The sequence below is a fragment of the Rana temporaria genome, chromosome 2 (genome assembly GCF_905171775.1).
Source record: "Rana temporaria chromosome 2, aRanTem1.1, whole genome shotgun sequence".
Lineage (NCBI taxonomy): Eukaryota > Metazoa > Chordata > Amphibia > Anura > Ranidae > Rana > Rana temporaria.
The window spans coordinates 414,511,561-414,539,552 of record NC_053490.1 but is presented as its reverse complement, the minus strand read 5'-3'; the positions used below and the strand labels follow the sequence as shown (position 1 = coordinate 414,539,552).

General features: G+C 43.6%; 1 protein-coding gene across 1 annotated transcript in view; it reads right to left on the bottom strand.

The window, feature by feature from the left end:
• Nucleotides 1-11,857: 11,857 nt before the first annotated feature.
• The window catches only part of AKAP17A (A-kinase anchoring protein 17A), a 36,928-nt gene continuing 20,793 nt past the window's right edge, over nucleotides 11,858-27,992 (bottom strand). Inside the window, exons 4-5 of the mRNA XM_040338189.1 lie at nucleotides 18,086-18,326; nucleotides 11,858-12,855 (exon numbers count right to left, since the gene is read on the bottom strand). Coding sequence (XP_040194123.1) covers nucleotides 12,019-12,855; nucleotides 18,086-18,326 — 1,078 coding nt within the window. The 3' untranslated portion in view covers nucleotides 11,858-12,018. The remainder of the gene's footprint in view (nucleotides 12,856-18,085; nucleotides 18,327-27,992) is intronic.

Genomic DNA, 27,992 nt, shown 5'->3' with positions numbered 1-27,992 from the left:
GATAAAAGGTGGAACAGGGAGAAAAAAGGGAAGAAAAAGGGGGGGGGGCACAAATTGGGGCTGAGGTGTCTTAAGGGAATATACCTGTAAAAAAGTGAAAAAATGGTGTAGAGGGTGAAGGGGCCCTAGGACCTAGTTGCAACGTGACAGGTATGCGGCGGGTGGTTGCACGGGCCGCACAGTAATACTGTGTGAAATGTGAGTTCAGAAATGAAATTTGATGAAGTCTCACTTATGCGAAGCAACCTATGAAGGAAAAATCAGGCATTGTAAAAGGACAAGCAGAAAAGGCCAGGAGTGAGTATAGAACTAGAGCCTGCAGTATAGCAGGTTCCGTCTGAGACAATAAGAAAAGAAGTTTGGGACTTTGAATGAGATGCGATTTGATGCAAACAGTAGTAAAGTAATAAATGCGTAATAACCAAGCTCAAACTTACCACCCAAACAGCAAGCCACCTTCAGCTGTCTAACTGTATGTTAAAAACAGAGGATTGGTTGCACACATTTGCAAATGCATGGATAAGCTACAGGACACTCCACGGCTCTCTGCGTTTCTGTAGTCCTAACTAAACTGATATAGTTTCCTCAATAGGAGGCATACAAATACTAATGAGTAGATGGAGGACAGGTGACTGGGAGTATGTGTCCCCGCCTCCACCTAAGAATGGTATGGTAGTGAGAAGCATTGGAAAAGACGCATTAGGGTAAATATACAATACGTCTGAGACAATAAGGTATGTCAGGTTGTAAACTGATTACTGGTTACTGATTGCTGGATAGAGCAATGGAGTGTCCTAGGGCCTGGTGTCCAACACAAACGCTGCAGGTCTCAGCCTGCTTATATGTCCCCAACGCGGTGACATCATCGCAGGGCGCCGTGGAGCCCACACGAGACGTCACCGCATTAGACCGCCCGCATGACGCGATCGCGGCACTACGTCGCGCGCGAATGCGCACTAAGCATTAAGGCTTCAGCCATGGCCGCGCCAATGCAAAGGCAAGTGCGGCCAAGCCCCTGGGTGGGGCTATGGTCGGACCAGGGCGGGCACAAGGTCGCCGATTGGAGGATAGTCCGTGGGAGACCACCCACCAAGTCGAGAGGGGATAGGTGAAAGCAGAACAAACGCCGAAATGCTTGGTAAACATAAAAAATACAGAAGAGTTATACAATATACAAATTGGTAGTAAATGTTATAAGATTTAAACGGGCATGTACATACCCTACATATAAATTAGTTAGTAAGGAGCATTTAACATAGAAATGCCCATAGTAATGGGCAGGCAGCATTTATTAAAAAGACGTGAGTCTGAATGTCAAACACAGTACAACAGAAACAAAAAAACAGCAATGATGCATAATGGAAAGGAAAAGGAGAGTGAATAAAGCCAGAAAGGAAAGAAAATGTAATTCTTCAGGCCTGGTTGTAATTACAGTAATGATTTAAACAAATTGACCTCATTGAGGCCAGGTGGTATCATGGTATCATGGCATTGAGCCGCTCAATCCAAAGCGCCTCTCGTTGTAATAACACTCTGTCTTGATCCCCACCCCTTGAGTCAATAGCCAATGCCTCTACAACCATGAACTGTACTGCTAACGGGTTATATTTATGGTGAAGACCTATATGTCGGTCAATGGTAGTCAATTTCCCATTGGTCAAGCAATATAGGTGATCACCAATCCGCTGACAGAATTCTCGCATAGTTTTGCCAACATAGAATGCATGGCAGCTGCACAACATCAAGTAGATCACCCCAGTAGTTCCACAGTTGGCTGAAAATTGAGGGGAGAAAAATTCTCCATTGCTATGTCCCTCCAGGATCCATGGGCATCTTGGGCAATGCGCCCACATCGTAATGTACCCCGAGGTCCCAGGCGCGGGGCGTCAGTAGCTTTGTAGTGGCTACTGGTCAGACGATCTTTTAGTGATTTAGCACGCCGGAAAACTAATTCCGGGGTGATGCCAACGTGTTTGCTCAGGGTATGGTGGTCTGATAGCAAATGCCAGTGTCTACTTAAGATGCTGCGCAGCTGACCATGATGAGCTGAAAATGTAGTAATAACATTTGTAGTAGGTTTCTTGGGGGTAAGTGGGGTGGTGTAAAGTAGAGTTTCTGGTACGGGACATCTAGGATGATGGTACTACTAATTTTTTATTGTTTATATTAAGAGGTTCTCATAATAAATCACTTCATCCAGAATGTAGACACCCTAAGACAGGAAGTATGTTACTGGCTGGATCACCAGGTGAAATATAGTAAAGGAGCCTAAAAAAAGAAAACAAATGTGGCCACCACATGTAAGGACCGGTAACCTGCAATAAATTACCTTTTTGTTTTGGGGGTTAATACAAAATAATCCACCCGGGTGTCAAATATGCTTGGTAGGACTCTTCCCCAAGTATTTCCTTCATTAGCTGCAGAAAAGACTGTAGAAGCTCTCACTTGTACATGCTTTGTATTGTTTGATTTCTATGGTAGACTGGAAATCACATAGAAAATAAAATGTAAAGCTAGAACTTATGTGTGCTAATTGTATATAATATTCCTAGAAAGTAATTTTTTATACTCTTTATATACAAGTTATTCGCATAGAACTGTCATTCAGCTGCTTTGAAATATTTAAAGAAACAACAGCTCACTCTAGTGGCAGCATTGATGTAATGCAAACAAAACTACAGAAACTCAAAAATAACCCAGCAATGACCAAACTATGGAGGTCTCCCTAGGTTAACTGATCAGCCATAACATTTTGACCACCCACCATAACCTATGGAGGCATGGACTCCACTAGACCTCTGAAGGTGTGCTGTGGTATCTGGCATCAAGCCATCAGTAGCAGATTCTTTAAGTCATGTAAGTTGCAAACTGCGGCCTCCATGGATCAGACTTGTTTTTCTAGCACATCCCACAGTAGCTCGATTGGATTGAGATCTGAATAATTTGGAGGCCAAGTAAACACCTCTAATTAATTAGTCTCTGAATAAGTCACCTACATCCATAGATCAAAGGCACCTTCATCCCAGAATAATATCATTTTTGAAAGAATGTGATTTTAATGGTACCACAACACATGAATTATTATAAAAAAAAAAAAAAAAACATTTATAATTGTTAGCCACATGTCTTTAAGTTTGGATCTAAATAAAAATGTTTTTATAATACACTGCTCAGAAAAATTAAAGGAACACTTTAAAAACATATCAGATCTCAACGGCAAAAATCTCATGCTGGATATCTATACTGATACGGACTGGGTAATGTGTTAGGAATGAAAGGATGGCACATCATTTAATGGAAATGAAAATTATCCGCATAGAGGGCTGAATTCAAAGACACCCCGAAAATCAAAGTGAAAAATGCGGCAGGCTAGTCCATTTTGCTGAAATTTCATTGCAACAACTCAAAATGGTCCTCAGTAGTTTGTATGGCCCCCAAGTGCTTGTATGCATGGCTGACAACATCGGGGCATGCTCCTAATGAGATGAAGGATGGTCTCCTGGGGTATTTCCTCCTAGATCTGGCCTAGAGCATCACTAAGCTCCTGAACAGACTGAGGGGCAACCTGGCGGCACAGGATGGACCGAAACATAATGTCCCAGAGGTGTTCTTTTGGATTTAGGTCAGGTGAGCGTGGAAGCCATTCAATGGTATCAATTTCTTCATCCTCTCGCCACATGAGGCCGGGCATTGTCATGCACCAGGAGGAACCCAGGACACACTGTACCAGCGTAGGGTCTGACAATGGGTCCAAGGATTTCATCCTGATACCTAATGGCAGTCAGGGTGCCATTGTGTAGCCTGTAGAGGTCTGCGAGTCTCTCCATGGATATGCCTCCCCCGACCATCACTGACCCACCACCAAACCGGTCGTGCTGAATGTTACAGGCAGCATAATGTTCTCTGCGGCTTCTCCAGACCCTTTCACATATGCTCAGGGTGAACCTGCTCTCATCTGTGAAAAGCATGGGGCACCAGTGGTGGACCTGCCAATTCTGGTGTTCAATAGAAAATGCCAATCTAGCTTCACAGTGTCCAGCAGTGAGCACAGAGCACGCTAGAGGACGTTGGGCCCTCAGGTCACCTCCCATGAAGTCTGTTTCTGATTGTTGGTCAGAGACATTCACACCAGTGGCCTGCTGGAGGTCATTTTTTAGGGCTCTGGCAGTGCTCATCCTGTTCCTCCTTGCACAAAGGAGCAGATACCGGTCCTGCTGATGGGTTAAGGACCTTCTACGGCTCTGTCCAGCTCTCCTAGAGTAACTGCCTGTCTCCTGGAATCTCCTCCATGCTCTTGAGACTGTGCTGGGAGACATGGAAAACCTTCTGGCAATGACACTTATTGATGTGCCATCCTGGAGGAGTTGGACTGCCTGCGCAACCTTTATAGGGTCCAAGTATCACCTTGTGCTACCAGTAGTGACACTGGGCCATATTCTGAGAGAAGTTACGATGGAGTATCTCAGGATACTCCATCGTATCTCTCTTTTTTGGCCCGTGTATCTATGCGACTGATTCTTAGAATCATTTTCGCATAGATACACTTAAGATCCGCCATGTGTAAGTCACTTACACTGTCGGATCTTAAATGTAATTACGCCGCCCGCCGCTAGATGGCGTTTACGTGAAGGTCTCATTTGTTTATGCAAATGAGCCTGCTACGCTGATTCCCGAACGATTTTGCGTCGCGTACCCGTCGCTAACGTCGTTTGCGTAAGCGGAAACTTACTCCTGCTATATGAGGAGTACGTTTCCGCATGTCCCACGTAGGCCATGTTACGGATAGCGTCGGGTCCGCGACGTGTTTTTCCGTCGGCTACTTCGTTTCCCCAAGTCGTTCTTGAATACGACTGTACGTCAATGACGCACACGTCGGCGTCATTGACGTTTTCCGCCGAGAACTGGAGCATGCGCACTGGGCTTTTTTAAGCCCGGCGCATGCGCAGTTACTTAGAATCGGGGGCGCGCTTAATTTGAATAGAAGCCGCCCCCTTGAAGATACGCGTGGCTACGCCGGGCCATTTACACTCCGCCGCCCCAAACTACGGAGCAAGTGTTTGGGGAATACAGCACTTGCTCCTGTAGTTTGGGGCGGCGTGGTGTAAATGCCTTACGCGCCGCCCGCAGACATTTACAGAGAATATGGGCCACTGACCCTAGCCAAATGCAAATCTAGTGAAAAACAGTCAGAAAAGATGAGTAGGGAAAAAAAAATGTCAGACACCTCCACCTGAAAAAACATTCCTGTTTTGGAGGTTGGCTCATTGTTGCCCATCTAGTGCACCGGTTGTTAATTTCAATTAACAGCAAAGCAGCTGAATCTGACTAACAACCTTCTATGACCAGATCAATATCCCAGTTCTGATTCAAAAGTGTTCCTTACATTTTTTGGAGCATGTGTTGTGGTGCCAATAAAATCTCTTCTTCACATTTGTTTAAAAAATAAAAAAAGGAAATCGAATCAAAGACGGCCACCTTCTTCCATTGCCACTGTGGTCCAGTTCTGATGCTCCCATGTCCATTGTAGATGTTCTTGGCTGTGCACATGGCTCAGCATGGGCACCCTGACTAATCTGCGGCTAAACAGCCCCAACTGCCATGTTCTGACACCTTTCTATCAAAACCGGCATGAACCTTTTCAGCAATTTGAGCTACAGTAACTCTTCTATTGGACTACACAGGCTAACCTTGGCTGCCCATCAGATTGTTGCCAGTTCGCCGGTTTTCCTTCCTTGGACCACTTTTGGTAGGTCCTGCCCACTGAAGACTCAAAACATCTCACAAGAGCTGTAGTTTTGGAAATGCTTTGACCCAGTCATCTAGCAATCATTGGGCCCTTGACAAATCTGCTCAAATCCTCAAGGGGAGACCATTCCCCTTGTGATACGCCTTTCCACCTGGAGAAGCAGTGCACCGCTTATAAGGTTGGAGAGATATGCAATCTGCCTATAATTTGATTTGTCCCCATGTGGTGCTAATAAATAACCCTCACTCCTCATTTCAAATGCATCCTTAATAGGGGTGTTTTTTGACCAGATTATGGAAAATCTGCATAAAATGTAGTTGTATGCACAGATGTTTCCTACTGCCATATTCAATCTACTTAAAGATTTGATAGTTGGGATAGTACGCATGATTGTATGGGTTTTAAAATTTCCCAATATAATAGATCATAGTAAGGCGATGGCTCCCAGCTGCCTTATTTTTGCAAATTAAAGAGGATTTTATACTATGGTGTTCCTTTTTGCTTTTCCCATTGCCTACATGAGTGTATGAGGAAAGAGGAGATACTAAAGGGACCACCCCTGAGCCATTGAAGGAGTGGTGGATGACCCTGGTGCATACGGAGTGGAGGAATAGTGGAAACCCCTTTTTTGTTTTCCTATGAGCGCATTCTATGCATGAAGGTAAAATAAAACCTTCTATGCTCAGAAGTCCCTCCTAATACTTACCTGAGCCCCATCTCGATCCAGCGATGTGCACGAGAGCAGTGGCTCTCCTGGGTTACTTCCTCATTATATGCCAAGACATCAGCAGAAGCCATTGGCTCCCGCTACTGTCAATCTCAACCAGTAAGCCAATGAGGATAGAGTGGGTGCAGGGCCGAGCTGCACTCCATGTGTGAACGGACATACAGAGCAGCGGCTTGAGAGTAAGCCTGTTCGGGTGCCCTCATAGCAAGCAGCTTGAACTCGGCAGAAGGGAGGGGCCAGAAACGCTTGTTGAGAATTTGAAAAGAGAAGGATCAGGGCTGCTCTGTGCAAAACCATTTCACAGAGAAGGCAAGTAGAACAGTTTTTTTTTAAATAAAAATAAGAAATCTGCCTTTAATATTGCTTTAAGATCCCCAATTTTAGCTGTGTGTAAAGCTGAAATTCTGACAGATATTTAAGAAATAAGCAGCTAATGAATATATGCAATCAAAATCATTACATATACAGGTCTAAGGTTATCAGTGGTGTACCCCAAGGTTCAATGTTCGGACTAGGGTTGTCCCGATACCACTTTAAGACCAAGTACCAATACTTTTTTTCCCCCCAAGTACTCGCCGATACCGATACTTTTATGTCATGTGTCGGTATTTTTTTTTATTTTACAATTTTAATTTTCCTAAAAAAAAAGTATGCTTTCTTGGGGGGGAGATGGATGGTGTCAGTGTGTTTTTTTATTTTAATTTGTGATATTTTTTACAATTAATTATTTATTGCTATATTTTCTTAGCTCTGTTGGGGGGGCTTTGGTGAGATACCAGGGGTCTTAACAGACCTCCGACATCTCCCCTTTGAGACAGAGAAAGGGACTTAGGACACAGATTCCCCAGTCCCTTTCTCAGCTGCACTGAAAATGAATGGACAAAAGACAGAGGCTCCTATCCATTCATAAACTGAAGCATCGTAAACACAGGTTATGATGTTTCAGTTATAGGAATGAACAGTAAGTGAGGGTGACACGGAGCACAGAGGGGGACATGGAGGGTGACACCAAGCACGGGGGGGACACGGAGCATGGAAGGGGAGAGCAGAATGGAGGAGGACAGCAGCGGCACGGAGGGAGGACTCGGAGCATGGAAGGGGAGAGCAGAACGGAGCAAGACAGCAGCGGCACGAAGGGGTGACACGGAGCATGGAAGGGGAGAGCAGAACGGAGGTTAGCAGCGGCACAGAGGGGGACACAAAGCGCAGAGGGGTAGAGCAGCACGAATGGGGGAACTGGAGGAGGATACAGGGACAGTGAAGTATCGGAGCATTTTCCCCTAGTACAAGTACTAGTATCGGGACAACCCTAGTTCGGACCCTTACTTTTTAATATCTTTATAAATGATATTGGGTCTGAGATCAAAAGTAACATTTCTGTCTTTGCAGATGACACCAAGCTATGCAGTGGAATAACATCTTTACAGGATGTCGCCAATTCACAAGCTGACCTCAATGCTCTGTCTAATTGGGCGACTATGTGGCAGATGAGGTTTAATGTTGATAAATGTAAATGTATGCACTTGGGGGCTAAGAATATGCATGCATCATACATATGGGGAGTACAACTGGAGGAATCCATAGTGGAGAAGCATCCGGGGGTTTTGGTAGATCATAAGCTCAATAATGGCATGCATTCCCCTGTACAAATCATTAGTAAGACCTCATCTGGAATGTGTAGTTCAGTTTTGGGCCCCAGTTTTTTCCCCTGCTGTAGCAAATTGGATCATGCTTTGCTGTTTTTTTTTTTGCCTTCCTCTGGATCAACTGTGGGTATAGAATTGGGTATATGTGATTGTATATTATTATTTCATTTCTTATGGTTGAACTTGATGGACTTGTGTCTTTTTTCAACCTGACTAACTATGTAACTATCTAGACCAGTGTTTCTGAACTCCAGTCCTCAAGGTGCAACAGGTAATTTTTTCTGGATTGCCCTCAGATAAAACAGCTGTGGTATTTAACAACCTGTGAAAAATAATGGAAAGCCTGAAAACATGACCTGTTGGGGCGCATTGAGGACTAGAGTCGAGAAACACTGATCTAGACAACTGTAATGAGGACGAAGAAAGACAGGCAACTAGCACTTTCAATAGATTAACAGTGGCAGCCTCAATTCTTCTCATTACAGATTTCTTTTGAATGTACAGCTTTGAAGTAAAGCGGTCACATATCTGTGCAATCCAAACAGAGTATATATAATAAAGAATGCAAAGGAGAGGTTACTTTCAGTGAAAATCTTGTGTCATTCAATCACTAGATACAAAAATCTAAAGTTCTATGCAGAAAAGGGATTATCAGGAAAAGTAAAGTTTTGCATATAAATTCAGCCGCCTATATCTCTGGGTCTATTAGTTTAGCCCATCATAGGATCCATTATAATTACCCATGTTTGTGTTTGGTTGGTTTCATATAAAACAGACAGGAGGCTCAGTTTTTTAAAATCTGAAAAAAAATAACTTTATTACCGGGACCCGAAACTTTTTGCAGTCCTATATGGTCCCTACAAAAGAATCCACAAGGATTTTTACTTTATTTTTTTTACAAACCGATATTTGAACCAGTTTCCTATTTAAAGGACAACTAAACCCAACATGTGCTGCCCAACATAAAAAGCAATAATTAAAAATAGGATTTATAAATCATTTTCCATACTTGATACACTTTGATACATTTAAAGACAATCCGTCATGAATTAAAATAGGTTTCATTTTAGTAAGTATCCAAGTGCAGGCTTTTACTTTGTTATTAAATGGTTTTTAGACGCTCGTGTCAATACATATATTTCCAAGCTCAAAGTGGTTCTAAAGGCTAAAGCTTTTTTTTACTTCCATGCATTAAAGTAAAAAAAACTTCAGTAAGACGCTTCTCTCTCTCTCCCCCCCCCCCCCCCCAATAATTACCCGAGCCTGATCGTGATCCAGTGATGTGCATGAGAGTGGCTCCTCTCCCGGGCCTCTGCCTCCGGATTGGCTGAGACAGCCTTCCGCTCCCGCTGCAGTTACAGCTCAGAGCCAGTGAGGAGGGACACAGAGCGGGGCTCGGGAGTGAGCATGCACTTGTGCCCCCCATAGCAAGTAGCTTGGGGGACACTTGGAGCAGAGGAGGGGTCAGGAGCACCTGCGGGGAATCCGAGAAAAGGAGGATCTGGGCTGCTCTGTGCAAATCCACTGCATAAAGTAGGTAAGTATGACTTTTTTTTTTAAATAAAAAAAAATATATACATTTAAAAGCACACAAACATTTAAATATATCATTCAATATCCGTAAAGGATATAATCAACCATGTGTGCACCAAATCCAGATATTACTTGGTGGGAAGTAGCAATGACATCATTACTGTGCTGCACCTTTGCGCAGACAGCCGATCTAAAACAAAGACTGGTTTTCCAGAAGCCGGCCACTGGACAGCAGTACACATGCACTGAAAATGTACGATTACTGAGGGACCAGACACATTTCTTCTATACCCAGCTTAACATGTAGTAGTGATCAAACTTTTTTTAGTCTGTAGTAGTCACAGAGGTTAAGTAAATAGAGTTTTTTGATAATTTAAGCACCAATGTCAATGACTCTGAGCAAGGTACTTGTATATATAATATATTTTACACAATTGGACTTCTGTGCAATCCTGCAAATTTAACCATTACTACATTTTTCTTGTGTAGTTTAAACCACAGCGAGCCATTTGTTCAACCTAAACGCTACTCCTCTTAAATAATCACTCGATACTTCACTAGTTAGGCCAGCCATAGACGGTACGAATTTCTATCCTGCAGAAGAAGAAATTCACTTGATTCCCCCATCAACACAGACAGTGCCAACAGTAGAATCCCTCCTGCTGAGACATTGGTGTTTTTTTTACGAAAGGAAAATCCACTTTGCACTACAAGTGCACTTGCTGTAGATCTGAAGGGGACATGCAAGGAAAATAAAAAAACAGCATTTTAGCTTGCACATGATTGGACAATAAAATCAGCAGAGCTTCCCCTCATATCTACAGCAAGTGCACTTGTAGTGCAAAGTGGATTTTCCTTTAGTAAATCAACCCCGTTTTATTCTCCTGGTGGGGGCAGAGGAAGCCATCACTGCAGGGAGAAGAAGATGTTTATTGCAAGCAGCTATAGCAGCCACTAGCAAGTAAACTCCAGCAGGCTAGTTGTACCCAAGTTGATTGATCATCTTGGTAGATTTAGCCTGCCCGTCCACGGTTTGAATCTCAGCCAGTTCCTGCTGAACCCACTAAGCATCAGTATATGGCGAGCCTTACTAAAAAATCACCTGTGCAGCTCTAGCCTTGGCTGCTCTGAAGGTGTTCAAAGTATTCAAAAACTGGAAAATTAAATAGACTCATGCAAGCTGGCATGTAAATTGCCATCATCCCTATATAGATTAAAGATATGAAACCTCTTTGTGGGATTTTTAAGGCAATTTTGAAAAAATATATAGAATAAATTAATTATATATAAAAAAAAAATTTACTTTTTTTTTATATAATTATATTTATTTTTTCAAAATTGCCTTAAAAAAATCCCACTAAGAGGTGTAATGTCTTTAAAGAATTCAAAAACTGTCCCTTAGTGGCTACAAGATTCAGGCAGATCCTGTCCAGGACCCAGTAAATAAAAAGATTTACATGATAAGATTTACAGGATAACCCAATGCAGTCAGAAGCTTGAAAGCCGGCATTTCAGTCTACCACGCTTACCTATGGCAAAGCCAAATGTGCTGACTGATGTAACCCACTTCCCTGAAACCTGCTCCGAGGGTAACCAAGTTGCCTTGTTCATAAGCCTGAAGCATATTATTCATTACAGGCTCTATAATGTCTGTCTGCATTGTATTATACAAAATTGTAAATACATAGTTCCGAATGATTTCATGCCAAGAGGATGAGGAAAACCTGACAGAAGCACACTTTTATTCAAGGATTCCCTATCGTTTGCTCTAGTTGGGCTATAATGTATGGTTCTGCTGTTTTACAGAGGTCTTATTTATTTTTTAGTAGCTCTTTATATAGGCTAATGGTTGCTTTGGTTTACTGGCCCTTTAAGGAAACCTAACAGAAAAAATAAAATAAAAATTAATGCCACGTACACACGATCCAAATATTGTACGAAAAATGTCGTCCGAGGAAGAATCGTCCGATAATCGGATCGTTAGTACAGGGATTCCGTGAGCCGATCATGACAGTTCATCCGATATTAATTTATCGGACATGCACGAAAATTTTCCTTGTACGTTACCAAATCGTACGATTTTCGTTTGGTCAGTACAGTTGTCGTCCGAAAATATAACACAAATACATTACAACACATGACATCACTTCCGATTTTTTTTTCTGTCGTACGAGAATTTGTGACTTTAGTAACCTATTCAATTTCTACTTGCGACTAGTAAACGGAAAAAGTCGTACGATCCGTCGTCCAATTTTCGGATCGTGTGTACGTGGCATTATAACTATGTACAGTTGGCTCTACATTTCCGAGTCTAAACAGACCAAAGGTTCTACATGCAGAAAACTGCTGCAGTGATAAGCTTGTATTTAGCTACTATAAGAAGCTCTATCTCTACTATACGATCTCCGATGATGTCTCTTCTGCCTATGACTTGGCCTTGACTTTAGATCTCGGCTTCTGTGTCTACTATGTTCCCGGCTACTGCTTCTTGTGTGTGGGCTGCAGTCTCTAGTGGAATGCTTCTTGTGGAGCTTCTTAGCTTTTTTACGATCGTCCTTTTCTCTACTTAAATCTCGCTTCTGTTTTATTTTAGGCTTGTGTTCTTTGTCCTGAGAACGTGAATGTCTGCTGGTTAGGTCCGACGCATTACAAGCATACGGCTCGCCTTGGCTTTGGTGAGTTTCGACTTCTTTTAGCCATAAAGCGGGATCTTTACTCGCTGAATGATTATGTAGGATGTTATTGCCGAGAATGCTGGTGAGAGAGTACAAAGGTCTAGCTGGATTAACATCACTTATTTTACACTCCTGGGGTGCAGCAGCTTCCAGACAGATGCCATTTGCAACATTGGAGTTTGCATAGTGAATGTGTGGCCTGAGTGACCCATATTCTGATAGGGTTTGTGTTGAGGTAGATGTGAAAGCATTTAAGTAGTCTCTGGTGAGATTTTCATTGGGTGTCAGGGGATAACACTGTGGCTGCTGGGATTCTTCTAACTGAGATGCAGAACACACATTTCGGTTTAGGAAGCTGCTCACAAGCTTCTCTCTCAGTTCTCTCTCTTTGCGGAATAAATTTAAGGTACGTTGCTTTTCCTCTTCCACTCGTCTTAGCTCTGTCTCCTGCTGTCGTCTTCTCTCTTCAAGCTGGAGAAGGCGATTCCTTTCCGCTTCCGATTCCTCCTGTTCGCGAATCTTTGCAGCCTGCAAAACACAAAGACAATGTCTATACAGTGCATGTGAAATATTCCAGACAGTTCCTGTCTGATTTATGTATAGAGAAAGAGAAATCCAGAAACCTGCAATTCCCACACAACTTCATTAGAGGCGATCGCCCACCCCACACCCCTTGCTGCCCTGGATCCTATGACAGAAGTAACCACAGTGTGCCGTAGAGCAGTGATCATCAACCCTGTCCTGCAGGGCCCACTAACAGGCCAGGTTTGCAAGATAACTGGAATACATCACAGGTGATATAATTTGCTGCTCAGTGATTGCAGTATTCTAGACTGCATCTCCCCCAAGGTAATACATAAAACCTGGCCTGTTAGTAGGCCCTGCAGGACAGGGTTGATGACCACTGCCGTAGAGAATGGAGGCATCCCACACACGCCTGAAAGCGTTGGATTCTCTGTAAGGACTTGTTTCCTGTATGCCCTTACAGAGCTGGAAATGCACATATGTTGTTCTGCAATTCCCGTGCAGACAGTCCCACTGATAGTTATTGGGACACAGCTGCTGGGTATCAATATGACATCCATGTGGGTGCATGTCCCCAAACTCACACCATCTGCGTTTAGGTCCTGCATCCACACGGATGTCATGCCGAGACACAGCAGCTGTGTCCCAATAAACCTCTGCAGGACTGCCTGCACAGGGATGCATCCCCAAGTGGGAAAATATGGCCCTGCACAGGGATATGATATTGTATGCCCGGTGTGTATGAGGCTTTAAAGCGGTTGTAAACCGCAGATTTAACAAAAAAACAAAATACCTGCAAATTCAATGGCAAGATGTGCTAGTACTGTACGCATCACCCACTAGCACATTAAAAAATGTATGAATCCATAGACACTTTTAGGGCCCCCCATCACTATCCAACCTTTACAGTGGTATGTCCACTATTTGGGGAGGAGCTATATCGTGTCTCAATTCATTTTTAGATTATTTTTTTTTATCAATTTGGCACAAGGTTATTGATACACAACATATTAGAATAATAGGTTTCTATACAAGCCAGGATTTCTGTAAATTATTTTCTCTTGGTTCTTGAGCCCTTCAGGCCTCTTAAAGTATTCTCAATAATATCCTTATTTTCCAAAAAATAAATCCACACACATAAAATCCTTAAAGTGGATGTAAATCTGATTCATGAAATTTGAGCAGGGCACATATATCCGCAGTGTTTTGTTATCTCTCTTCAAAGAGCCAAGTCCTTTAGCTCTCTCCTGAACCATTCCTCTGTTATTAGCCAGATAACTCCTGACAAATTCTCGGACACATTAGATAAAAGCAGCCTGTTAAAATAGATTAACAGGGAGCTGGCCCTATTACAAAACACCTCTGAGAGTCTCTGCCTATGATGAGAGGGGGTGTGTGCCTTTCCTCCAATCAGCAATTTTAGCTATCTTGGCTATATGCCCAGACATCACACTCTGTGTTAAACAGGAAGAGAAAATCTCCTAACAGGATCTGAGCTTTCTAAACAGTATATAAATGTGAAGACAGCAGATATACCTGTAAAATTCATGTAGGGAGATTTGGTTCATCTCTGTATCATCGGAGGCTGTCCACATCCACTTTAATGGCCCCATAATCTACTTACTGTGTTTTTCTGCCCTCCTAATGTCATCTATGATTTCCCAAACTTCTCCTTTTCCAACTAAGTTCCATTTGTTTGGAACAAGCAGTGAACATTTATTTCACTGATGTACGCTGCTCTATGAACACTAGAAATCCCATAGTACATAGGCCATCTTGGGGGAGAGCAAGAGGGTGGCTACGTGTCTACATACAGTATGACCATCGAGAATTCACGTAGTCGCCCTCTAACACGAAGGCAGAGCACGACAGCAAAAAAAAAAAAAAAAAAGCGCCATCACCAACCTTGAACAGCACATCCAGTAGATCTCTACTGGAAATGCAGCTGTCTAAATGATTTGCTATTTTGTGAATACTAAAAATCAGCAAAAACGAATTAGGAGGGGTTCTTCCACCACAAACACTTTTCATATAGAAATGTTCAGCTATAATGACACACCTGAGCAGACATTGTATTAACTTAAATGTTCCAATACTATTAGAATGTCATTTTCTTCATGCAAGGTTGGCTTTCATTTTTCATTCCAATTTCCAAAGCGGACCTACAAGGAAACAATGCCTTGTCAACAAGGGAGCACACGGATTATTCTGTAGTGTGTCCGGATACGTTTTGAAGGTGCCAGCTATTTTTTATTCTAGACAATTGCAGAGTTTACTCACAAACATTGGCTGCCACTGCTGTCAAACTCCTGTGGAGTGGGGGGCGAGTCTGAGTCCCACTGTCTGTGTCAATGGATGCAGCAGCTGGACTTGGCCGCAAGGGTGTCCCCATGGAAAGCGGTGTCCTGTGGGGGCACCCAATTGACAAGGGGAGCCAAGAGCGCCGGAGGGGGACCCCAGATAAGGATCGGGGCTGCTCATCGCAAAACCCTTGCACAGAGTAGGCAAGTATAACATGTTTTTTTTTTTATAAAAAATACAAAGGTTTACAAACCCTTAAAATCGAATATTAAACAGAATCTGTGCAAGTCATAGAACCTGGATCATTTTAGTGGTGGCACTTATCAGATGCTTACACTTCCCTTTTGCTTAGGCTGCTAGGATGGAAAATAAAAAAGGTCTTTACTTCTGGGTATAAGAGACCATGTGGCTCAATCCTTTCCACATGACAGCACTGGTGTATTCTGATTGGCACTTAGATACCCAGTGCTGTCACATGGGTGAGGCAAGAGAGTCCTCAGCCCCGTGAAAGCCTCAGGATCTTACACAGGGATTCCCACATGTGTTCCCAGTGGCAAAAAGACCAGTTGGGGAGTAAAGGGAGTATGTGCAGCTGGTAGGGATACGTTTAAGATGAACCTGTTGTGAACTACATGAGAAAATGCACAAGTTCCCTTTAAAGGCAAAATATAGGATATGTTTTGTAAGCACTTTAATCAAGGATGCTGCTTTTATCATAAGATAGGTATATACTAAATTAAAGTGTTACTAAACCCACAACAGCAAAATCATTCTTTATAATGCAGTAAAGCATGCTTGTTATACGCACTGTGGAACCTAAGGGGTTAATGCTCCGCATTGTGTAAAAAGGCTGTTTGATCCCATCGTCTCTGATCCTTCCCTTCTTTTATTGTCCCCAATCCTTCTCCTGATAGTACAGAGCTTTGGGGCACTCTGCACATGCTCAGTTTGGTGTTTATTGTTAGAGGTTGCATGTGACCAGCACAGGGCCAATCAGCACTGTCCAGACAGAAAGTCAGAGGGTCATGCAGCCTCATAGGACAGTCAGAGGAGAATGAAAACTTCTCCTACAAGGTTTAACCAGTGCTCAGCCGGACACTGATAGAAGTCATAAGACTGCTATATACTGCTGATGAGAAAAGGTATTTAGCAGTTTATATTTACTAAAATAATTGCATTTCCATGTTCTGTGTACTGTGGGAGATCAGATATAGTGAATGCAGGTCCTGGGTTTAGTAACACTTTAATTATGCCCCTTCCCAGCAGCTCATAATGGCATTTTTTGCTCCTTTGCTTCTCTGCTCAGCTGATTACAGCTAAGAAAGCAGCTTTGTTAGCTTGAGCCGCAGTAGTCAGAGCTTACATAGGGATGAGAACTCTTTCTCCACTATGTAAATGTGTACATGTCAAGGCTTTTTTTTTTTTCTTCCTCTGTTCTGAAGAAATGTCTGCACCCAGCACTACACAAACATGTCTCCGGCCCCTCTGTCCCATTTGGAATGTGCTCTTTCCACGCTGGAATATCATTAAAAAACCCAGACTTGTGACGCAGCAGCACTACCACAGTTTGGGTATTTTTCTTTTTGTTTAATAGGAAAGTATGACAGTTCTGTTCATGTAGTGCTACTAATGCGACTTTATAATCTCTGACCCTCAAGCAGCATCAAAGTAGTGCAGAAACCTTTGTGTGTCCAAAGTAACATGTTAGGGTTGGGGGCTAGGGTTAAGGTTAGAGTAAGGGGGTAATCTTTGAGGTTAGCGGTAATTGTTAGGGATAGCGTTCTAACCCTAACAAATACCGCCAGCCCTAACAATTACCGCTAACCCTAACATTTACGCCTAGTCCTAACCCAAAAAAAAAAAAAAAACTTTCTCCAGCCCTTAACCCCAACATTAAACCCTAACCCAAGCTCGTAAAAGCCCAACAATAAATGCTAAACCTAGCAGTGAACCCCAACATTAAACACCATCATTAAACTCCAACCCTAGCCCTTAACCCCAGAGCTTTGCGCCACAGCCGTGACACCCGTACATGCGCAGGAGTGACGTCATTGCACCTCGCGAACCCGGATGGAAGACCAGGTGAAGATGGAAGCCTCTTCAGCGGTGAAAGCGTGTCGTAGAGGGCTTTGTTTCAAGGTAAGTCCTTCATAATGTGCTAGTATACAATTCATACTAGCACAATATGCCTTTACCTTGCATGTTTTTTTTTGTTTGTTTTTTAAAGCTTTACTGGAACTTTAAATAACATTTTCCATCAAATGTAGAGGTAGGAATTTATGCATTTTATTAAAAGTATTGAATTCATTTAGAAGATAAACTATTCTGCTTTTGGTAAATTTTGATTATTTTTTAGGGCTTTACAGTTTGAACCTGATGCTTTTTTTGTGTGCAAAAATTTTATTTTGACAAAATGAACATTTATTATGGGTGCATTTATGACCCAGGCCTATCGCCCACTTTGTGGAAGCCTCTCTAGACTCATTAAATGCATACCCATCTGTGCTAGAAAAGAGGGAGAGATGTGTCTGCTATTGATGGTTGCATCTGGTAATTATATACATATAAATACAGTGTTCTATACTAAAATTAAAAACAAATTATATATATATATATATATATATATATATATATATATATATATATATATATATATATATATATATATATATATATATATATATATATAAATAAATATAAATGTTTTTTTTTCTAGCACTAAACAGCGTAAATGAGAAAAATATATTAAAAGAATCAATATAGATTCTTACCAGCAAAGTGTGTATCAAATCAGATTAATCACCATGAGAGGTTTTCATAGCATTGTACCATCTTAATACAATAGCTCTAAAGACCTGGTGATTGTAGAAGCAGACCATGAATTAGCCACTTCTCTAAATCCATTATGTAAGAACAGAAACCGCTCTCTCACCTTCACTCTGCTTAGAAGCTCTACAATTAACCTGATGGACTGCAAATTCCTCTGAGACAATAGGAGCTTTCTCTCTTCAAATCGGATTTTCTCCTGCAATCTCTTTTGCTCCTCAGCTTGCAGTTTTTGCAGCTTTTTCTTGTGTTTGCGAGCTTCTCGTTCTCGTTGTTTATCCTCCTTTCGTCTGATCTTCTCTTTACGCTTATTCTCCTTTTCAAGCTCTTCTAGTTCTTTTTGTTTCCTAAAATGATCAATTAATGTTAGTCATTGCTGCATATTCACGGAAAACGATAAAAAGGGGGTACATACTGAATATCTTCCACACTACGGATAAAGCTCCTCATTTCTTTCATTCAGAAGCAATCAGTCCCCACATGCGCACTGTGGTGCAGTTCAGGTGCAAATTCCATGCTCATTGAAATCTGGGAACGCTTTTGTATTACAGGTGTGTTCAGGATTTCACACAGATTGCTTTCCTACTACAAAAATAACACCCTTTATCTACTATGTATTGGCCAATAGGGATGACCTTTGACTCAATTCATTATAGCGAGTAGTTTTAAATTACTTTTTCCCCCTTTAGAAATGACATTTTGTGCAGGGACAGTTCTAAACATGGGAAACATACACTACTTTACACACCCCCCCGGTGCGAAATTTAAAGGAATATTTTAAGGGTGCCCCGGTATATTACATGTTTTATTACCTGCTGATCCTGCCAATAAGTCAGTTGTTTTTCAACTTACTTCAAAAGGCCAAACTGTCCAGCAATAGTGGCAAATAGAGGGTTGAAGAAAATGAAATATTCTGCTTTGCCGAGACACATGATCCATGCTTTCCCTTCTGTCAGAACAGCGTTCTGCCTTGTTTACATGGCAGACCGCCATTCTGCTCGATGATCGGTGGGTGCCGGCGGGCTCACAGCATGAGCGAGCTGCCGGTGGCACGCATGCACGTTCCCATACCTGGAAGAGCCAGATCACGAATATATACGCGATCCGGCGCAGAGGTACTGCCCTGTAGCTGTAACACTGCTATGGGGTGGATCTTGAGTGGATTACCAATATGCACACCACTATACATGAACAAATATCTATAGGACTTTGGACATTTCAATACAGAGCATGTCAAAATGGGAGAATTTTGAGCCACATGTTGAACTCCCATGATTTTAAAAAAAAAAATTGTTTTACCAATGCTTTAGTAGAGTGGACTTTTTTTTATTCTTTTTTTGTTTCAGTTGAGCAGCTCCGAAAAATAAACATTTAAAATTATAGAGTCCAGCAGGTATATATGTGTATAGAATGTAAATATAAAGCCCATCAGTGTTTTGTTGGATTTGATGCTTTTACATCTTGTTTTTCCCCAGTGTGTCACCACATTTCCATTCCCTGAGCTCTGTATCATTTTAACTGAAGTAATAGGCCCCATAGTAGGTCTATGGGGACTTCTCTGTTGTCAGAAATTATCCTAACCACACAGACACAACTTCTCATTCAAGCATGACATTTCTTTAAATGCTTTTGATACAATAAATCTCTTGCAGAAAGGGAGGCCAATACATTTCCATAAGAATACTTGCAACCTTTAATAGCCTTTACAGCCTATTAGGTTTGATTTTTTTTATTTATTTGGTCACCTGGTATACAGTTCAACCTAGAAGCATTTAGAATAGCTTTAATAATCTCTCATATTTAGCTGCAAGATCAGTTCTCACCCTTTCCTTCAGGACTGCAGAGAAAGATGCAATGTATCTGCCAAGATCTGGTTGTACTAAATCTATTAATACACTATTAGTATGTTCCCATATTGCAGTGTATGCACTGATGTGGTGTGTGTGTGTATTCAGTATGGGAGAGATGAGGCAAGGTTGGACTTCTAAAAACAGGGCAGTATGATCATCTTTAATTCCAACGGATTTAAAGATTTTGTTTTTATATATACAGTGGGGGAAATTATTATTTAATCCCCCGCAGATTTTGTAAGTTTGCCCACTTACACACAAATTAAGGGTCTATAATTTTTATCATAGGTGCATTTTAAATAGAGACAACATTTCAACCACAAATTCAGGAAAAAAAAAAAAATACATTAAAACAAATGTTATAAATTGAGTTTCAGTTCAGCGAGTAAAGTATTTGATCCCCAAGCAAAACATCACTGCACTACAACTCAATTTATAAAATTGTTATGTTTTATTTTTTTTAATTATAGATCCTTCATTTCTTTGTAAGTGGGCAAACTTACAAAATCTGCAGGGGACGAAATAATTATTTTCCACACTGTATAAATAAGCCAAGCTAAAACGCTGTGGCTCCTGGTCTATCCACATCGACTGGATGGAAATCTCAAGCAAAGAAGAAACACTCACGCTCCAATACACCCAAATCCTGGCTGAGACCATCAAGTTTCCACCCAATGGGTGAAAAGAGCCTCAGTGTAAAAGGGGTCTAATTTTTTCAGGAGATATTTATACTGACCATTGCAATTTTTCCGCATGGTCACTAGAGGGAGTGGTTTCCCCTCGTTTGCGAGTATGGTTTTTCTTATTACATTGCTCTGGCACAATACATCAGCAGACTCGCTCGCACCATGATGCCAAGCACACAGGTGTTTTAATCGTTTATATGCCTGCCTTGGAACTGTGATTTATGCTGCTATCCGTATTGCCTTCTGTACCCTTCTACTCCTTTCTTCCCTCACTATTCTGCTCCCCCCTCTACTCCTTACCATCTCTCTACCTGCCCGAATTATACGTATTAAGATACAGTGTCTTGTGGCTTACCTCCCCATACTCTATGAACCATGGCGTCCCCCATAGCCCTCCAGATATCCTTGATTAACTGCCGAGGATTTAAAACCCCAAAGAAACGTAGACAGCTCTTATATAATTTTCGCAAATTTACTCAGATCTTACGGTTTCAGAAAACGCACTTTTGTTCAGACTCTGTACCGTCCCCCCCAAACAAGCACTTTACTACTTGGCATCATAGCACAAACCCCTCAGCCAGATCTAGGGGTGTCCCGATTGCATTCCACAGCTCCTTTACTCTGGAAATGTTAGATTCCTGTATTGCCCCCTTGGGCAGATATTTGTTTGGGGGTGGGGGAGATCAGCACCTGGTTTATATAGTAGAATCGATTATATTTTCCTGTCACAGTCACTGTTAGATTTCAATCCTTCCTTCACTTCACTATTGGACTAGTATGGTCTGATCACACTTCAGTGCACCTAGCTTTGGGTAGGCTACCCCTCCCTACACGTAGACAATCCAGGTGACTAAACGACAACTTGCTCACAGACTTATCTTGCACGATTGTGATCTCTAAGGTTATTAGGGACTTCACACAAGCCCATACTGCAGACATGATTCCCTCTATGACCAAATGGGAAGCTCTGAAGTGCGTTTTGCGAGGTGTCTTCGTCCCAACATGGATCTCGGTTGAAGCGTGCCCGCACAGTGGATAGCAAACGCCTGTTTGCCCTTATCTCTTCTCTAGAGGCATCACATAAGCACACTCTAGATCCTACAACCCTGCCAGAGCTATCCAACGCAAGAGATCTCCTACGATTGCTGACATAGCGCTCCTTAACAGCACGTGACAAAGGGAGACAATAAATGTGGCACTAGTTATTCACCCGACAACAAAAGCAACATATTTCCCATATCCTCACCTCCACCAATAATTAACTTCATAACAATTTGGAGATTGTTTCTGAAAATGCTATGCCTCCTTGTATAATTTGCCCCTCCCGTTAAGCCTTGGCACTCCCACCAAACTAGACTTGTCAGGAATGGCTAAATGCATAGAGAACGCCACTTTGCCCGAGATCCCATCTAGCGCTCTTAGAAAACTAGAAACGCCAATCACTACCTTGGATTTTCTATCTGTAATCAAGAGCATTAAAACTGGCAAAAGTGGGCGTGGCTTGGCGCGCGATGAAGACGGCCGCACACTGAGGGAGCTCCGTTGACATAGGCAGCCGTACACAGCTCTCCACCCGACCACCGGCACCCCGATGCCCGGAAAGAAGCTCCACAACACCCCTCACTCTCGCACACGCCGCGGAGCGGCACCCCACTCGGCGAGGGACATCACGGAGCTTTTTAAAAGCAAAACTCCGGCCCAGACCAGCAGCCTGAAATCCAAGATGGCGCCGTCGCACCACGAGGAAGAGTTCAGTGAGGACTCGCAGTCGGCCACTGAGGACTTAGACAGGGGTAAGAAGAGATCGGATCTCCCCCTGACTTTTGCTGACATGTCAGTGATTGCTGCGGACATTAAGTCCACCTTCTCAGCAGCGATCACTGACCTGAAATCAAATCTGTTGGTGCTCAATGAAAAAATGGCCACTGCCGAGACTGCTGGAAAACAGAGGGACAAAGCCATACTCAAGCTTGAGAGGACCTCGCTTGCCCAGGCCCTGCACTTAATAGAAATGAATAGACACATAGAAGATTTGGATAATAGAGGACGCAGGTGTAACGTGCGTGTAAGGGGGATACCTGAATCAGTGGGTCATGACCAGATAATTCCGGCGCTACAGAGGGTCTTCAACAGTTTATTAGAAAGACAAGAGGACACAGCAATAGATTTTGTACGGGCGCACAGAGCCCTTCGGCCGCGAGGGCCAGACAACGCCCCACCGAGAGACATAATTTGTTGCTTTCAAAGTTTTACCCTGAAAGATGAAATCATGAGAAAGGCCAGGAGAAATGACCATATTGCCTTTAATGGGGAAAACATAATGCTGTTCCAGGACCTCTCCCAAATAACTCTGAAAAACAGGCGTGCCCTGCGCCCCCTGCTGGAGAAGCTGCGGAACAAGGACATTCGCTACTCATGGCGTTTCCCATTTGCTCTGGCGGTTACCTTGAATGGCCAGCTACAAGTCCTCCGTACACCGGCCGACCTGCCAGACTTCTGCTCTGCACTAGACCTGGAACCGACAGATCTCCCTGACTGGTACGCCGAATTTCTGCACCCTGTCCTACCTCCAGTCCATCTCAGGTCACCACAATCCACGCCTGAGAAGCGGCAGGCCAAACGGCAGAAGCAGAATCGGGCGGGCAGCTCCAGGATTGAGACCCCGAGACGTCCAGTTGTCCCTGACCCAGAATATGACGATGACTGAGCCTGCTGAGACCTTCCCGAGTCAAGTCAGGCCTCCTGCCTCTTCCTGATTTTTCAATTTTGATTTTCCATTTTTGCTGTTTGTTTTGCTTTTTTCTACCTTTCGACGCATGCTGAAGTTTGCTGTGAACTGACAGTGTTCTACCTACACAGCCTATGGAGACTCGGACTGCTAAACCCCCCCCCCCCCCCCCCCCCCCCTTCCCCCCCCCCCCTCCCGCCCCCCCCCCCTTCATCATCATCCTCGGGGGACGCGAATGCTCGTCCTACAATGCAGACTGTAATCACAAGAGGATGTACTGGTGGCTCCTTGCCCGAGATCGGCTCCAAGACAACAGAGATATCCCTCTCTTGCAGCATCTTTCCTGCATCCAGTTTGCAGATGTTTCTTCACCGAGGAAGTTTCTCTAAAGTGAACCTATGCGATATTTTTCATATTTTTCTCTCCCACCCCTTTTTCCCTTTTTTTTTTTTTTTTTTTATTATCAATATTCCCCTATTTTATTCAAGTACTTCCTCTTATGGACAGCCTCTACATAGCTCCCATTGTATGGCATGTGATAAGTATCTGTTTATAAGGCGCTCTCTCTATTACTTTTATTTTTATTTTATTTTACCTTTTTCCGAATACCCAGGTCGGGTGTGAACTAAGCTCAGTCTGAGGGCCAGATAGTTTATTAATGATTAGGATGTATAAATCCCCTTGCTGTTTTGTGTAGGCCCCAGACCCACATTTTTTTTTTTTCTGTTTTTACATGTGCGGCTGCCAATGGTGCGGTCATTCACCTTCTCTCTGTTTGAATTTTTTCCTGCTAATTACAATCCCTGTTGGATTGTGTCTCAGGTGGAATTCTACCGTCTCCTCAAGTGCCTCCCTATAACCCCACAAAGTGTCTCCGTGCTCCTGGTTTCTGAGGACACGGGTGACACTAGACACATAGGAGTTACACACTCCTGGGTGGGGTGACCCGCTCAGGGAACGTACTCATATCTTATCTTGCTCCTCGCCGTGTAACTACGGCTCCCTGCTTCTCTCTCTCTCTTACTGTCTTATCCTCTCTATCTCTCTCTTTTCCCCCCTCTGAACCCAACTTTCCCTTCCTACCCCTCCTCTCCTCAACCCCGACCGGTGGCCTCAGGGAGGGGGGGATTGATCTAGGCACTGCCGATTACTGTACATTATATCTGCATTAACCTGATTTTGTCTCTGTTTGACAACACAGCTGACCTCCTGAACCGTCTCCTCCTGATCCGCTCCAATGGCTTTCTCTTCACTAGGAAAGACACCGACTGTGATCTCACACAATATTAGGGGTCTGAATATCCCGGAACGCCGCTCCACTCTCCTACGTGAGCTGAAAAAAGGTAGGCCCCAGTTCGTGTTTATCCAGGAAACACACTTCAAGACACATCATGCACCCAAATTGACTGACGCATACTTTACAAGGGCATTTCATGCCACCAATAGTGACTCCAAGTCAAAAGGAGTGTCAATATTGGTGAGTAAGAACGCACCTTTTCATTTGACGGAACAGAAATGTGATCCCGGAGGTAGGTTCCTATTTTTGAAGGGGACATATGGGTCCACTCCAGTGACACTAGCTAATGTATACTTCCCCAATAGGGAACATGCCTCATTTTGTAACCGGATAGTCAAGGAACTTCAGGGATTCTCCTCGGGCTGTCTCATACTGGGCGGTGATTTTAACCTCCCGCTTAACCCATTGACGGATACTTCAAATGGTAAATCCTGTATTACTTACAAAATACTTAAAAGAATTAAATCTGCCCTTCAGGGGCTACAATTGGTAGACACTTGGCGTTTTCTCAACCCTGAGGGCCGCGACTTTACTCATTATTCAATTCCCCATGCTAGATATGCCAGATTGGACTATCTTTTCATCTCCCAGAGGAATCTTTCCTCAGTTGAAGCAGCACACATAGGGATCCAATCGATCTCAGATCATGCCCCGATTTCATTGGGCCTGAATCTATTGTCCATGCCCCCTAAACAACCCACGTGGAGGCTAAACGCCTCCCTCCTAACAGACCCAGATCTTCTCGCCTCACTCACTGGCTCTTTGAAGGAATTTTTCATGCACAATTCCATTCCAGGAGCAGACCCGCTCATGGTTTGGGAAGCTCACAAGTGCACACTGAGAGGGGAACTGATTAAAATGGGTTCTAAGCGAAAGAAGGATAAAGAGCGGGAGATCTCGAGGCTGTCGGCTTTGATCTGCTCCTTAGAATCTCAACATAAACGGTCGCTTACGGTAAAATCGGCAGGGGAATTGCTGGAGGCCAGGAAGGAGTTGCAGCACCTGTTCGACTCAAAGTCGAGGCGAATGCTGTTCTTCAAAAAAAAAATATACTATGAGTCGGGCAATAAATCAGGCAAACTTCTAGCCAGGGCTCTGAGAGAACACACTTTCGCCAATGACATCGCAGGCATTAGACGAGGGGATGGGAAAATTGACAAGACTACGAAGGCTATTGCCTCTCGTTTTCACGAATTCTACTCCAAACTCTACGACTTGCCCCCCCAACATAGGCCCAAGGATATGACAGGAGACAAGGCTCAAATTATCCAAGACTACCTGACTAATAGTAGACTGCCCACCCTGACGACCGCTGATGTGTCACTGTTAGAAGCACCGATAACTTGTGGGGAGATTACCCAGGCTATTAAATTACTGAAGAATGGGAAAAGCCCAGGCCCAGATGGCTATACGGCCATATACTATAAGACCTTTACCGACGTACTGACTACACCGCTGGCCGCTGCCTTGAACTCCATGTCTACGCCCAGGGATGTCCCGTCCGCGTTTCTGTCAGCTCAAGTTGCCATAATCCCCAAGCCTGGCAAGGACCCCATGGACTGCGCCAGCTACAGGCCCATCTCCCTTCTAAACATTGATGCCAAAATATTTGCAAAAATTCTCGCGCTGCGCCTGAACCCGCTTCTGTCGAATTTGATAGGGTTGGATCAGGTGGGGTTTGTTCCGGGTAGGGAGGCAAAGGACAACGTAACCAAAGCCCTGCTCCTTATACAGACGGCACGAGACGAGAACATCGAAGGCCTTCTCCTGTCCACCGACGCGGAGAAGGCCTTTGACAGGGTGGCATGGGATTTCCTGAGGGCGGTATGCGAACACATAGGGCTTGGTCCATGTATGTTGTCATGGATCTTTGCCCTGTATCGTAACCCTACGGCGAAACTCAAAATAAACGGGACTTTATCAGATACAGTACACATCCGCAATGGCACCAGACAGGGCTGCCCCCTCTCCCCGCTATTGTTCATTTTGGCCCTTGAACCCTTCATCAGAACCGTAAATCTAAATGGCGCTGTTAGGGGATTTGAGATACGAGGGAAGGAGTACAAGGTGGCGGCCTACGCTGATGACCTATTTTTTCTAACTGACCCCGCGACCAGCATACCTAATCTCCTAGAAGAGTTTACTCATTTTGGATACCTATCCAACTTAAAAATAAACTACTCCAAATCCGAAGCCATAAACGTATCGTTACCTACCGATCAACTGACCCGTACTAAAGCAGAATCTAAATTTAGGTGGGAGGATAAAGCTATCAAATACTTAGGAACTCACTTGACTCCACACTTGCAACACATTTACGAATCAAATTTCCCACCCCTACTGAAGGAATGCGCAGCCGACCTTGCGAGGTGGCGAATGGGCTGCTTTTCTTGGTTTGGACGCGCATCCATTGTCAAAATGGTGGTCTTGCCTAGGTTCTTATACCTTTTCAGGACACTACCCATAAAAATCCCAGCACACTTCTTTCGCCTGATGAACTCTACCATCTTAAGGTTCATTTGGAATCAACGTAAACCCAGAATTAAATTATCTTGGCTGTTCAGGCCCAAGGACACGGGCGGGATCGGGCTACCTAACTTTAAACATTATTATTACGCATCTCATATAGCCAGGGTGATTGACTGGCACTGCCATAGACGTTCGAAGGCATGGGTGTCTTTGGAGGAATCCCTATTTCGGCGTCCGCTGAGGTTTTTCCCGTGGTCACCCAGACCTAAATTTAAAGCCACCTCTAAGATACAACCTATCACACGAACCACACTGGACGTCATACATGACATTGCTAAAGGGGGGAAGATTACCACGCCCGAGGGCCCTTTGACACCCTTGACGGGAAACGCTGACTTCCCTCCGGGAAAGGACAATGACATCTTCCAACCAGAGCATAGTGACATCCCCTTACTCGCGAAAGACTGTTTTTCAGGAGATAAAGTTAAAGACCTTTTGGCACTGCAGGGCGGAAGTGGACTCCCACGTCTGAAGTGGTGGTCGTACTTCCAATTAAGAGACTATCTTACTAAACAAAGACACTCACAGGACTTCCGCAGACCATTGACCGACTTGGAGAAGACATGCCTAGATGGAAATCCCCTAGAGAGAGCCACATCGGTCTCATATGGCTGGCTGCAAATGACCGAGTGCGGTGGTGCGGATAATTATAGGAGGAGATGGTCGGAGGAACTGGAGAGGACACTCACGGACAAACAATGGAGGTATGCGTGCATTTTAGCTCATAAAGGTTCTATAAGTACACTTGTCCAGGAAACAGGCTATAAGCTGCTGACACACTGGTACAACACCCCGGACAAACTCCACAAGTGGAATCCTCAAAACCCTCCGACATGTTGGAGGTGCCAGAAGGCAAAAGGCACTCTTCTCCACATCTGGTGGGAGTGCCCACTGATTCTGCCCTTTTGGGACAAAATCACACA